General features: G+C 36.0%; 1 protein-coding gene across 1 annotated transcript; it reads right to left on the reverse strand.

Moving 5' to 3' along the window:
- Positions 1 to 5436: 5436 nt before the first annotated feature.
- LOC136024568 (L-lactate dehydrogenase-like) lies at positions 5437 to 11285 on the reverse strand. The gene is made up of 3 exons (XM_065700043.1): positions 11157 to 11285; positions 9350 to 9484; positions 5437 to 5736 (listed from the first exon to the last, which is right to left on the reverse strand). The coding sequence occupies exons 2-3, from the start codon at positions 9470 to 9472 to the stop codon at positions 5437 to 5439; spliced, it is 423 nt and encodes a 140-aa protein (XP_065556115.1). The 5' UTR covers positions 9473 to 9484; positions 11157 to 11285.
- Positions 11286 to 13822: the final 2537 nt, after the last annotated feature.

Below are 13822 nucleotides of genomic sequence, written 5' to 3' on the forward strand. Positions count from 1 at the left end.
AAAGGATAGTTGGCCTTATGGTGCCCTGCAATGGGTTCCACATGTGAGAAAAAGGAAGTATAACAAGGTCTCATGTCAAGGGAGATATAGTATACTCATTTAACTAGACATAGACTTGGCAGAATAAATTGAACAGCAAAATTTTCTACTCCCGATTTTTGTCAAGATTAGTGATGGAAATAAAATTATTTCATTTGGACATATGTATTACGTACACTTCATCTGTCTCTCGGTCTCCGGGGAGCAGTGATAAGTGATGCCAGCCTTTGCATGCTTATACAGGCCACAGCACTATCACTTTCCAGCCTCCTTGTCTTGGTCTGCACTCCCTTGGGATCTCCCTGACAGCACAGAAACGTTTCAGTCTTGGGTTTATAACCTATACCGTCTTTGAACAATCTTATTGCGTTGAAATGTTTCATTGTTTTTATTTCAGAAAACAATCGATTTTCCAGTCTTTATTTCTCGTATATAGTACTCAATAGTATAATTTAGCAAAGCGTTTTAAGAAATAGTTTGGGGGGGGGGGGCGATCACCTCCCCTTGTATCCTGGCTTGGTCACAAGGCAAAATATGTGGCAAACAAGGGCGAAGTATAGTACGGAGGTGGACATAGCATAAATCAAAATATATAGCAAAAAAGGGCATAATATAAAACGGAGGTGGACACAGTCACAGGGCAAAATATATGACAAACAGGGGCATAATATAAAAGGATGAAAATGTATTTTGTGTATTATAACTCTTTAAAAACTTACTTTTTACAGAGCAGCGAATGAAAATCTTAAAAATAAAATCTCTGACTAAGAATTAGGCCTATCCAAAGTTAGAGAAGAAATGGAATTGAAGCGACAAAAAGAAGAGAATGTAGAAATGCAAAGCCTGAATGCAACGGCAAAAACTTGATTTTTCATACATACAAGAACGTATCCAGGATTTTTTTCGTTTTTTTACAAAAAAAAACAACCTAAAAAACACATAAAAACTTGTTTATATATTTTTTTTTTGGGGGGGGGCAAACCCCATAACCTCCCTGAATACAACCTTGTATGCATATCAGGTGTTCAAATGGCATTCTTACAAAATTCATAGAAAGAAAAAAAGGTATAGCTCATGCACCCCCTCCCTCTCTCTCTCTAAAAAAAAAAAAAAAAATCATAGTTGGGGAAAAAGCCAAGCGAAACAATAATGCCATCTATTCCTGTACGGAATTTAGACCGTATTTTTCCCGCCATGTTTTATCTTTAGTAAATTTATATACAAATTTTGTACAACTATTTTATAGCAAAATTTAAAAAATTGGTCGAATTTCGGTATAAAAAATTTGTAGTGAAAATAAAAAATTCTTAAATTATTTAAAAATAATCATTGGTAAAAACCATGAATTTAAGAGTCAGATAAAAAAAGAAGGTAAATAATACAACATTAGACTTTACAGTCCCTACCGGCGGTGCTGATCTCCTTTTCTTGGCCCTTCAGCCAGAAAGTCCAGATAAAAGCGAATGAATAATCAAACAAATTAGAAAAGACTTAATGCATTTAAAAATTCACTACGAATTCGTGAAAATACATTTTTAAATACTAATCAAACAGTGGTAACGAACTGTAAGGAAGGAGCGACTCTGCTCAATAGCAACCGAAACTCTAAAAAACGGAATTTTGACATTAATAGATACATCAAAACAATCAGCTTATTAGGCTAATTAAAAGTATTTAAGATTCATCAAGTTTAGTGTTACCCATCAAAAGTTACAAGCCTGAGAAAATTTGCCTGATTTTTGAAATAAGGGGGAAACACCCTTTAAAATTCAAGGAATCGTGATTCAGCGTATCTGAGAACCCGTATGTAGAAGTTTCGAGCTCCTGTATACAAAAATGTGGAATTTCGATATTTTTTGCCAGAAGACGGATAATGCATGTATGTTTATTATTTTTGTTTTATTTTTTTTCCCCAGGGGGAAAATCGGGAGAAGATCTTTCCAAGATTGGGAGAGGTGCATTCGGACACAAATTTAAAATTCTAGTGCCCTTTTTAAGTGACAAAAAAGATTGGGGGGCAACTGGCCCCCCTCCGACACCCATTTATTTCCCAAAGTCATCTGATCAAAATTTTGAGATTGCCAATTTGTTCAGTATAGTCAATCAAATAACTAAGTCTTCAAGGGTAAAATGACCCCCCCTAGTTCGTGGAGAGTGGCCTGTAAGTTGTGAAATTTGCCAATTGCTTACGTAAAGTATTTGTTATTGCGAAGTATACTGACATTTTTCGGAGGGGGGGATGATGTGCTTGGGATGCATTTTCATTGGATAATCTTCTTTAGAGAGGAACATTTTCGGGGGGTGGAATTCCAGAGAAAATTTTAAACTGGGGGGGGTGGGGTGACAGATTTCCTATACGAAATTCTTGTTAATTGTCTTACATTATTTTTGCCAGTTCATTTTTTTCACGTGGAGATGTTCCGGGAAAACTATCCGGGGGCTATTTCCCGCGTGTTTTAATTCCCAGGAAAAATTCTAAGGAAGGGAACATTCCTGGAGCAATCGAGATTCCGATTAGAGATTTAAGTCTTTTTCAAATAAAATAATGCTAAGGACAATTTTTCAGGCTGAATCGTCCGCAAGAAATTTTACGAGGAGGGTGATTTTCAGCGAGGATGGGACTGTCTAAAGGGAGCTTGACGGGGGTGGGGGTGGTAGTGTACTTTACATTGGATGAAACTTTAACACAGGTTTCCCGTGAGGGGTGGAGGGTATATTTCACGGAGGCTGATCCAGATTTACCTCCATTATTCGAAACACGAATAGAAATTAATTTTTAAAAAGTATGTTTTTTTAACTGAAAGTAAGGAACAACATTAAAACTCAAAACGAGCAGATATTATTCCGTATATGAGGAGTTGCCCCCTCCTCAATACCTTGCTCTTTATGCTAAAGCTTAGCTGTTCGTCCCAATTTTTAAGGACGGCACAAGGCCGTTTTTGGCCGACAATTTTTTTGAATCACAAGGCCGTTTAATTAGAATAGGAAGCTATTTTAAAAGTGCCAACAGCATTAGCGCAAAGAGCAAGGTATTGAGGAGGGGGCAACCCTTCACATACGGAATAATTTCTGATCGTTTAGAGTTTAAATGTTGCTCCTTACTTTCAGTTAAAAAAATATGTTTGTTTTTTTTATTTAATGTCAATAACAAAGCTAGCTTACTATGGACCCTGGCGAAAGATCAGTATCCTTTCTTGGTATCCATTTTTAGATAGAAGGTAAGGTTGAAACTCTTGCTCTTGAACTGGAAATTGACGGGAACAAGATTTTGATAAGCGAGAATTATAAACCACCGAGTACTCAATGGGAGGAATTTGCAGTTGGTTTTGGTCGAGTTTTGGATGAAATCCATTTGAGTACTTCGGATTTTATTTACATGGGTGATTTTAATTTTGATCTTTTATGTTTGAGCAGCAATAATTTAGAGTTTTTTTTACCCTTATGGTTAGTTATGATCTATATCCTCTAGTAGGAATTCCAACGCGCGTTAGCCTACTCAACATTCAACGATCGATAACATATTCATTCGATCTGGCCTACTGTCTACTTCTTAAGCTGATGTAATAATTAGTGAGTCTCCTGATCATTTTCCTGTGGTGGCAGTGACTTCCTTCCTACGTAGGCAATAGCCAAAAATAAAAAGGATAAGGAAAGGGCTACTGAAAAAAGAGAATAAAAGGTAAATTAAATAAATAAAAAGGTAAATTTAGGCAAGAACTGAGTGTTCTTTCGTGAATGAAAATGAAATGATGAAAATGAAAATGATGAAAATGTTTGATGAATGAAATGGTTCATGATGATGAATCATGATGAATCATCATGGTTCATGATGATGAATGAAATGGTTCATGAAAATGATGAAATGGTTCATGATGAAAATAAAAGTCTATCCGCTGCATTTGATAAATTTGTAAGTGTACAACATGTCCAATGAGGACTGTCAAGCTGAAGAAATCGACACCTAGAAAACCATGGGTAACCCAGGATCTTCTTCAACTAATCCAGAAATGAAACGATTTGTACATACTTTATATGAATTCAGAGTCACAGAAGGTGTTTAGTGACTTTAAAAAAACTTCGTAATAAAACTAATCGTCTTCACAGATTTTGTGTTCAAAAATACTATGGGATTATTTGAAAATAATGAAGGGAACACGAAAGGTACGTGGAAAACCATTGATGAGTCATTAAATGGTAGCAAGCAGAATGAAAATTTAGCTAGCCTAATAGTTTGATGAGTCATTAAATGGTAGCCTAAACCATTGATGAGTCATTAAATGGTAGCAAGCAGAATGAAAATTTAGCTAGCCTAATAGTTTGATGAGACATTAAATGGTAGCCTAAACCATTGATGAGTCATTAAATGGTAGCAAGCAGAATGAAAATTTAGCTAGCCTAATAGTTTGATGAGTCATTAAATGGTAGCCTAAACCATTGATGAGTCATTAAATGGTAGCAAGCAGAATGAAAATTTAGCTAGCCTAATAGTTTGATGAGTCATTAAATGGTAGCCTAAACCATTGATGAGTCATTAAATGGTAGCAAGCAGAATGAAAATTTAGCTAGCCTAATAGTTTGATGAGTCATTAAATGGTAGCCTAAACCATTGATGAGTCATTAAATGGTAGCAAGCAGAATTAAAATTTAGCTAGCCGATGAATAGTTGTTGAAAGGAATGAAATTTCTGATGTTTAGGATGACTATTTTTCAAAAATAGGTGATTCAGTAAGTGAAACTTCATATAATGATAGCAGTAAATTTGCCGAGCTTTTGGAAGATAAAAGAGGTTTAGGGGTAAACATGAAAATTGCTGAAACTAATCTGCAGAATATGAAGCAAACAACAGGATTGATGAAGTCAAATTCGTCTGTTACTGATGGTCTCAATCTACAAACATTTAAATTAGTAATGGTATATTTGCCGCCCGGCCTTGTATATTTGATTAACTTGTCGCTGAAAAAAGGGTGATTTTCCTTCGCAATTAGGAGGCCACGGTCATCCCTTTGCATAAAGGAAGCTTGAAGGCAGATCCTCCGAACCGGAGACCGATTTCGATGTTGTTTTTGTTTTCAAAGCTATATGAAAAATTTATACATAGAAGGTTGTATAATGATCTGAGTCTATATAGATTTCTCACAGAAACACAATTTGGACTCAGGAAAGTCCATTCTACAATACATGTAGTCCACCATCTCACATATTTGTTAACTCTGCGCTTGAACTTGGTGAGAAAGTGCTTTCAATTTTCATAGATCTTAGCAAAGCTTTTAAGAGAGATTTTGACAGAGAGCTTTGGATCTGCTGCAATAAGTTGTCAGCAGTAGTAGTAGTAATCTCATATTTTTCAAAACTTTAAACTCAAATATACAAAAAACTGGTAGATTTGAATATAAAAAATTACGAACCAGGGTTGCTAACAATAAGGAGTATTGTGTCTGGGCTGTGCTCAACCAATTTGGGTATGATGCCTTTAAAGATGTCTGTATTTCTTTGTACCAAGCTAAGACGAGATTCACCCTCCCTTTGGCGTGCACCAGCGGTGACAATACAAATCTTTGACCCGGCTGTTACAGAATAATCAGTATCAGCTGATACTTTTACATTTTTGAGAAAGGTCAAACCATGCTGAAGGTCCATCATTTCACCTTTGAGTTTATCAGCAACAACATCTACAAGTGCCAGCTCACTAGCAATGTTCTGCAAAATAGGAAAAAAATCAATAGTACAAATTGGGGTAGGACTAGGGAGGGGTTATATTCTCCTCAAGGAGAAAACGTATGGTTTTCTGCGGTCACAGCCACCCCTTTAAAACTAGGGGAGTGCTACTAACCCATCTTCAATGAAACGCATATAGTGTCCAATTTAAACGTTAATTAGAGATCATCCTGCAATTGAATTTATTATACATTATCCATAACGAACATGAAAGGAAGGGACATGCTCAGGAGGAAGAATCAGAGTCAGCAGCCCCTCCCTGCAAAATCATAATTTACATATTTCTCTTAGAATTCTATTCAAAATATCCAAGGAACCGTTTAATCCCCCCCCCCAAAAAAAAATCGGCTTAGGCCAGATCATGACAAGGGCCTAGGCCATAAAATCTAAAAAATATAAATAAAAAGTGAGAATTTGAAGCCATGATAAAAAGCATGCGATGAATAAAGGCCAGAGCGAGTCGGCGAAGTCTGATAAAAAGTCGGTAAATCTGGCTTTTTGCTATTGCTAGGTAAAAAATAAAGTGACTGGTAAGTTGAGAAGAAAGTAGACGAAAAAGTAGAGTTGCAAGAAAAGAGAAGTAATTTGTGGCATGCAGAAGCGTGAGATTACCGGAAAACAAAATACCCGAAAAAGGAAAAAGATAAATTGTTCAGATAGCTGTAGAAGGAGGTAAATGAAAAGGGAATGATTTTTGGATGTAGGAAGAAAATGGTCCAGTTTCATTTTTTTAGAGAGGGGTTCAAAATTTATTTGCCAATTATACGGAAAATATAAGAAATTACATAAGAAACTGTCTCAAAACTTTTGCTGAAGCCCAATTTACCCTACCAAGTGTGATAACCCTCTTAAAGTGTCGTAAAACACTAGGTAGAATCATACTTCACAGGAACTTTTTTCCCCTGTAGTGTTTTGAAGCCGAGCCCCTCTATATCGAGCCCAGCTGATAAATTGACCTAAGCGATGACACTATTCAAAAAAAGGTGTTTTTTCAGCAATATTCTAGATTTAGACAGACAATTCCCTTCAACAATTATATGGGAATAAAATCAAAAATAGGTCCAAAATTAAAAAAAGTATCGCATCTCAAAATTCTTCGGTATTGGATTAGTGTAACAGCAAACCAGGTACATTAACAGAGAAAAGTGAAAACAATAGAGTAAAATCACTGTAAATAATAGCAAAAGTAATGGCTATCTAAATAATAGCCACCATTTGTTGTTCAATTAAAAGTAATTAATTTTAAATAATTGTAAATAAAATTTGCAACCAAGAAACAAGAATCATGTCAAAATCCCCAGGAACCAGCTCCAAAACTATGCATCATGGTTTGGATATGCTCATAACAAGAAACAAAAACAGCTTAAATAAATAAATTCCATTTTTTTATTTTTACTAATTATTTTATATGTTATTTTTCAAGCTCATGTTAGTATATTATAAGTTGCCATAATACGCGAAATATTTTGATAACAGGGACTTCAATTCACAAAATACGGTAGGGGGAATAGACTTTTCGAAATCTGGGGGGAGGGGCAATTTATTGCTCTTTCCCTTTTTTCAATAAAAAAAGAACTAGAGACTTTTTCAATTAAATTATCAAAAAAGCTATTTTCAAAATCGAGAGAGGGGCAATGGGAGGAGAAAATAACTACCGACAAATCGCCAGTGTTTTTTAAGCGCCAACGAAAAAGGACTTATGCATCTTATAAGAAATCAAGTTCGGTATTAGGTATGCCTTCACAGATGTGAAGTCGATATATTTGAAATAAAAGAAAAAAGGACGAGTCTTTGACATGAATTTCGTTTATCACTTTCCTTAAGAAGTCTAATGTTGAACATCAAACCCTAATTTATTCAAAATATATATTTAGGGATCCATAAGTCTAATGTTGAACATCTAACCCTAATATATTCAAAATATGTATATTTAGGGCTCCATATATTTGTTCTTATTCATATTCTTTGAGCTAACCATAAACATTCAATTTTCTATGTCAATTAATTATAACTAACACGAATTTACTTTAAGGAAAAGCTAAACAAATTACAATTCATGCAGCATTTGTAAATATGACCAGTTATCCCACATTCCTGGAAAGATTTTTTTTTTTTTTAATGTACCACTTCCAAAAACTGGTTTAATAACATAAATAACAAAAATTATGGTGCCAAAAAACAAATTCTTTTTTCCGTACACATAAAGAAATATGTTACGGGCTACATACCTGTTCCTAGAAATGCGTTGTTTGGGGCAAAATTTGAATTCCCATCTCCCCCCTCCAAAAAAAAAACTTCATGTAGACTAGCAAATGGCTGACGCAGTATCCTTAAAAAGTCTTGGCCGCAGCCCCCGGCCATAGTGCCCCATGGAGCTAGCCCTAATCCAACGCCCCTCCCCCTTGAAAGAGCCTGGCAAGTGGTCACTGCTGATTGGGTTATTTTAAGCAAAAAAATGTGGACCCTGCGATCCCTAACTCTCCCTTAAAAGGGCTCTTGGCATTATATCAAAGTTCCAAATAATACTGAAAGTACTAGATAAATCCATAAGTTTCCACAAGAAGCGGGGGAGGGGGAAGCATACAAAGAGTATTCACCACCCCCTCACCCACCATTAGACAAAACACTAAGGAAGTACAAAATTTTATGTCGTTTGGGAAAGATATGACGCTTCTTATGCAAGGAAAGACGAGATTTTCAGAAATTTGACCTCACTTCACCCCCCCTCCCCCCAAAGACGACTCAGTTTTGAGCTTACCACTCAAATCTCCTTTCTATGATTAAATGCTTTTCAAGGTTACATTAAATTCAGTAGCAGCTCTTTTTTTGTGATTACATAATTGCGAACCGTTTTAAAGATCGAACCCCTATTTTCAAAAAGTGCAATAGCCCTACGTAAACGATTTGCTGATAACTCTAGTTCGAGCGAAGAGCGAATTATAAGGAATTTAGACTGAATTCATAATAGACAAAAGATGCATAAAAATGAGAAAAATCGCATTCTTTTTTAATCTAAACACTTTTGACTCTTAAAATTGGAACGAACTTCCCATTTTCAATTGAATGAGCCTCCCTCTAAGTTTTTACGAAGGCTCTTTCTATACAAAGCGGTTGGAAGAAAAAGCGAATAGATAGTGGCTGCGTTGTTCTCCACTATGCCCCCCCCCCCCCTAAAAGAGCAATTCATTTAACCACCACAAATTTATATTCAAGTATTGCATATATGTCGAAAATTTTTATAAAATCTTTGACTATTAATATAACGTTTGAAAGTGTTTAAAAGTAGCTTATGAAAACTTTGGGTGCAATAAAAAAAATTCAAACCTACGGAAAGAGAAGAAGATGGAAGACTTACCTGGGTCAAAATACTGAAAGCGCAGGCTTTACCAACTTGGCCAGTGCCAACAACCGTGACCTTACCACCGGACCTAGCCACTACAAATTTATATCCAAGTATTGCATATATGTCGAAAATTTTTATATGATCGTTGACTATTAAAACAACATTTAGAAGTGTTTAAAAGTAGCTTATGAAAATTTTGGGTACATTAAAAAAATTCAAAACTATGGAAAGAGAAAAAGATGGAAGACTTACCTGGGTCAAAATACTGAAAGCGCAGGCCATACCAACTTGGCCAGTGCCAACAACCGTGACCTTACCACCGGACACACGAACCGCTGGTTCAACTTCGTACATCAGTTTTTCGACGAGGGACATTTTGAACTATTTCTACAAAAGTAATTAAAATGTACATAAACTAAAGAGAGACTGAAGGTAGAAATATTACAATCATGTTGACAACTAGAAGAAAAGATAGACAAGAGAACTGGATAAAATGTCAAATCAGCCGATCGTTTTGTACAGAGGGTAAATCCTGTAAAGCATACCTTTACATAGAGAGTAACAGTCGGAAACATTGTGCAAAGACCCTCAAAACAAGAGTTTCTAAGAAATATTTGCTAAAATACACAAAAACCAAGTTTCAAATGCACTCTTGAGTATCCCTCTAGGGTTAAGTCTTCCCTTCCCAAACACAGATCTGGCCGTATCTGTACCACCGATGAAAGGAGGGCATGTGTAGCTGGACTAGCCTCACGTCAGCAGTAGTAGCAGCATCACCAGATGGGCCTATTCACACCATTTGAGCGTTTTTCTTATGTAACTATCACTGTACTCTTCAAATGAGCGCATTTTTCAAAGCAGACACTTCCAAAAAATTCTAAACTTCGCCACATTTTCGCTATAATAGTCTCCTATTGATTTACTGCATAGCCACCCATTAAAAAAATAAGTCTTAGTATTTACTCACACAAAAGAAGGACGGGCTTCGGCCTGTGTCCTGCCCCAAAATATCGAGCTTTTCCCTGTATTGTCTATTTATTTTCCATCTAACGTTAATTGTCCTTTTTTTAGTCTTTTTTAGAGTCTTGCCTCTTCCCCCATAAAACCACCAAATAAAACCCTTCCTACGCCGCTAGGGTAAGGTCCACTCCAATAAGCAGAAGACTTGCACCCAGGGTTGCCTAACCTAGTGATCTACCACTATTTCTAGTGTTTTTTTTACATTGCCTTAAAAAATCATTAAATCAAAAATCATTAGATTATTGAAGAGAATGACTAAATCAACCAAAAAGAACACTAAAATCTAGTGATTTTTCTTACTGGTTGGCAGCTCTGCTTACACCCATCCACTTGCTAAATATCTTTTGAAGGATGCTTGACATTGAAAAAAATCTTTTGCATTGAATCTCCAACATTTTTCATTAGTTGTGCCCCACAACCCCGAGACATGTTCTCGCATACGAGACTTTATAACTCTTGTTGAAAAATTTTAAGCTTAATAATTTATACTTTTGGAGATACAATATAAAGCCGTTTCTTTTAATGTCAAGACTTGTAAAAAAAAACAAAAAAACATAAAGTATTTCTACCGTATATAAAAATTACGATAACAATCATTTCCACTCCTCCCAAGAGAATATAGACTACACTTTCATTTCTTCTTACGCGTTATACCAACCGCACTAAAGTAGTGAAGTTAATTAAATGGAATATACCAATACAAGATGAAAATATAAGACTTGAGCAACAAAATCAAGGAATCTGTAACAGAGAATTATCGAAAGCGGGCCGCCCAGAATGTGTTATATAAATATCTAACCAACTTTATACATTGGGTATTAAATTAAAATATACTTGCATAGTAGTTTATCTTACTCAGGCTAAGCTGCTTATCTCCGAGTGAACACAGAGAAACTGGTTTTAAACAGATCGAGAATAACAGCGGTCGGTATAATACGTAAGTACCTATCTATTTACTAAATAAAAATGACATATACTAGAATATATTCTAATAAGAGAATATACATTTGTTAAATAAAAATATAGAAGGAATACATACTACGTAGCCTACAGGAATCAAAATCTTAAAGAAAACACTATTTAACAGATATGACAATTCTGTTACTGAGAAAATCACGATGTTTCTGCATGCTACTATCTTTTGGTTTGTTACGTCACCTTCTTTTTGTTTCTTTTTACTGGAGATTCGCCAATTACATTCTTTTAAACAAGAATAAATAAGTAGCTTTTACTCGGATCGGATGTGCAAAGAAACAGCTTATTACTGGGTCGATATAATACTGTCACGTAGGCCAGAATATTTTACCTGGAGGGGGGCAGTCATAAAAAAAAACATATTATTTGTGTCCTGAAATCTGGAAAAACTCAGGATCTAATGGGTGCCAACCCCCAAACCCTACTTCTGTGTACGTCCATGCACGTAGGCACATAACTATGAAAAGGAAGAAGGGGGTCTAGACCGTACCCTGGGGGATGTTTCAGGGCTTAAGCCCCTCCCAAAATTTGTCCGAATTCTTAAAAAATAATAAAAATGTACATATTCGGATGCACCCTTGAGCAGGGGGTCATCAAAATAATACAAGATGACGACTTGTTTAGATATTATGGGCAAAAGCATTATATTTACGTGGAACTCCAGACTGAAGGCCGACCCTAGGACTTATTTAACTAGATTCAGAATAAAAGTAATAGGCAAGACCGAGCAAAACTTCTATAAGGCGTAAATGTTTGATTTCACCATGCACGGCGAGTTTGAAATCCCATCTTACCCGTGATGTTTGGCCCATTAACGAGTTTTAATACAGGCCTGATGGATAAGATAATTCATCTAAATTAGCAAAGCGATCAAGGGACACAACTATCCAAAGACTTGTGCGATATGGGATTCCTATTCTTGGACTATTTCATAGCCTGATTATTGATAGACTTATAATTATTATTTGGTAACAGTCAGGGGTACTAATTCACTAAAATGTTAGGGGGGGGGCAATGTATTTTTTAAAATTTATGGGGGTGCAATTCTTTTTTTTTAATTTCTTTCTATGAAAATACCAAAAATGTATTTTTAAATTAAAAGACCAACAAAGGTATTTTTAAAATCTAGTGTATGTTTTCTTATTAACTAAACATTATAGCTCAAATAATAAATGTGCTCCATTCAACATTGTACCAAAATATAGATATTGTTACCATGACAATCCCCCTATCCCAACCGCATCTTTGGTAACAGTCTTCTTCTGGACTGAACGCTATACGGACGAAATTCTTAGGCTTGCTTCCATTCATTATATTCAGAAAATTAAAGATCAGAATATCAGAAAATTCAATTAAACTGAACGTAACCCTACAAATCTAATAATTAAAATAGCCTATCTACGAATGCAATGAAGAATTAGGTGAAATTCTTATTCTTACGCCTGGCCTCTTCTGAACTAGGTCTAGACTAAGGAATATAATAACAACAGAATATGTGAAACAGAATTCAAAAATGTAAAATACAACCACACTAGCCCCTTAAAAGTCCATACTGACGGTGCTGATTTCCGTTTCATAGCCCTTCAGCCAGGGCTATACCTTCCTGCTTGCCTTCCATAGGTTTCTCCAGGTACCCATTTAGAGCTGGGTCAATTCTGGCTGAACTTACAGTCACACCACTGACCCCACCCCAACCAACTAACCGACCACACCAGGAATCGACCCCCCCCCCCATTCCTTGGACAAAGGATTCCAATCCCAGTGTGCTAACGACTCGGCTAGGACCAAAAGAGTATTACTAACCAATTCCCCATTCATCACTCTCTTCAAATATAATGGGCACTTCCGTGCCGAATACGTCCCTGCACCCCCTCACCCTAATGGGGCCAGATAGAGCTCTAGGCTACACAACTTTGCTTTCATTTATTTAAAACAATTTCGTGGCCTACCTAATATGAACCAATTGTTAATGAGAATAAATATTTTGCTGTTCATATTGACTTACAAGTAAAGTGAACATACTACTCGATGCCGTTTTTCCACGCTCTTTCCAAATATAATAATCACTTTTGCCGTAAATGAATTTTACCTTCATCCCTATATATACTAATTTAGGGTGTATATTTGCAAATTAAGGGAACGGGATAAAGTTTAAACTTACCTCTCATTTGCATCAGAAATGAACTTTACCCCCATCCCATAGTGTGCAAATATATACCCTGGACTGGTATGTATAGGGGTGGGGTAAAACTCAATTGTGGCAAAAGTGAACAGCGAAATATTTACCGACTTAAGAACAAAAATGATAGGCTAGGCTACATGCCGATATAATCAGCTAAATTTTGTGTATAGTCTGGGGAGGTGGGCGGGTACTTAATAGTCATGGTAGCAACTGTTATATTTTAGGGAATTGTTGAATGGAGCATATTTGAGCTATAAAGTTTAACTAATAAGAGAACATGAACTACGCAATTCCAAATAACCAAATGTAAATAAAGTTTAAACTTACATTGAATAAGCGAAATGAACAAGATCCTTCTCTGTTTGCTTCCAGTTGCGAACTATTTAGAACTTCCAATTTTTCATTCGTCTTTGCCCTCCGTTCGTCCTCTCTCTCTCTCTGTTCCCGACCTTCAAATCCGCGGAGTATTGATTGATGACGTCATCCATGACTTGAATCACGCAATTTTAGCGCAAGTAGTATAAGAATTGAAACTAGGTTTGGTCACG

The sequence above is a fragment of the Artemia franciscana genome, chromosome 1 (assembly GCF_032884065.1).
Source record: "Artemia franciscana chromosome 1, ASM3288406v1, whole genome shotgun sequence".
NCBI lineage: Eukaryota > Metazoa > Arthropoda > Branchiopoda > Anostraca > Artemiidae > Artemia > Artemia franciscana.

Excerpts from the sequence above, each read along its gene's own strand:
- LOC136024568 (XM_065700043.1), bottom strand. The coding sequence starts at position 9,472 with ATGTCCCTCGTCGAAAAACTGATGTACGAAGTTGAACCAGCGGTTCGT. Across the intron at positions 5,737-9,349 it reads CTTTCAGTATTTTGACCCAG|AACATTGCTAGTGAGCTGGC; the intron begins GTAAGTCTTCCA and ends CCTATTTTGCAG.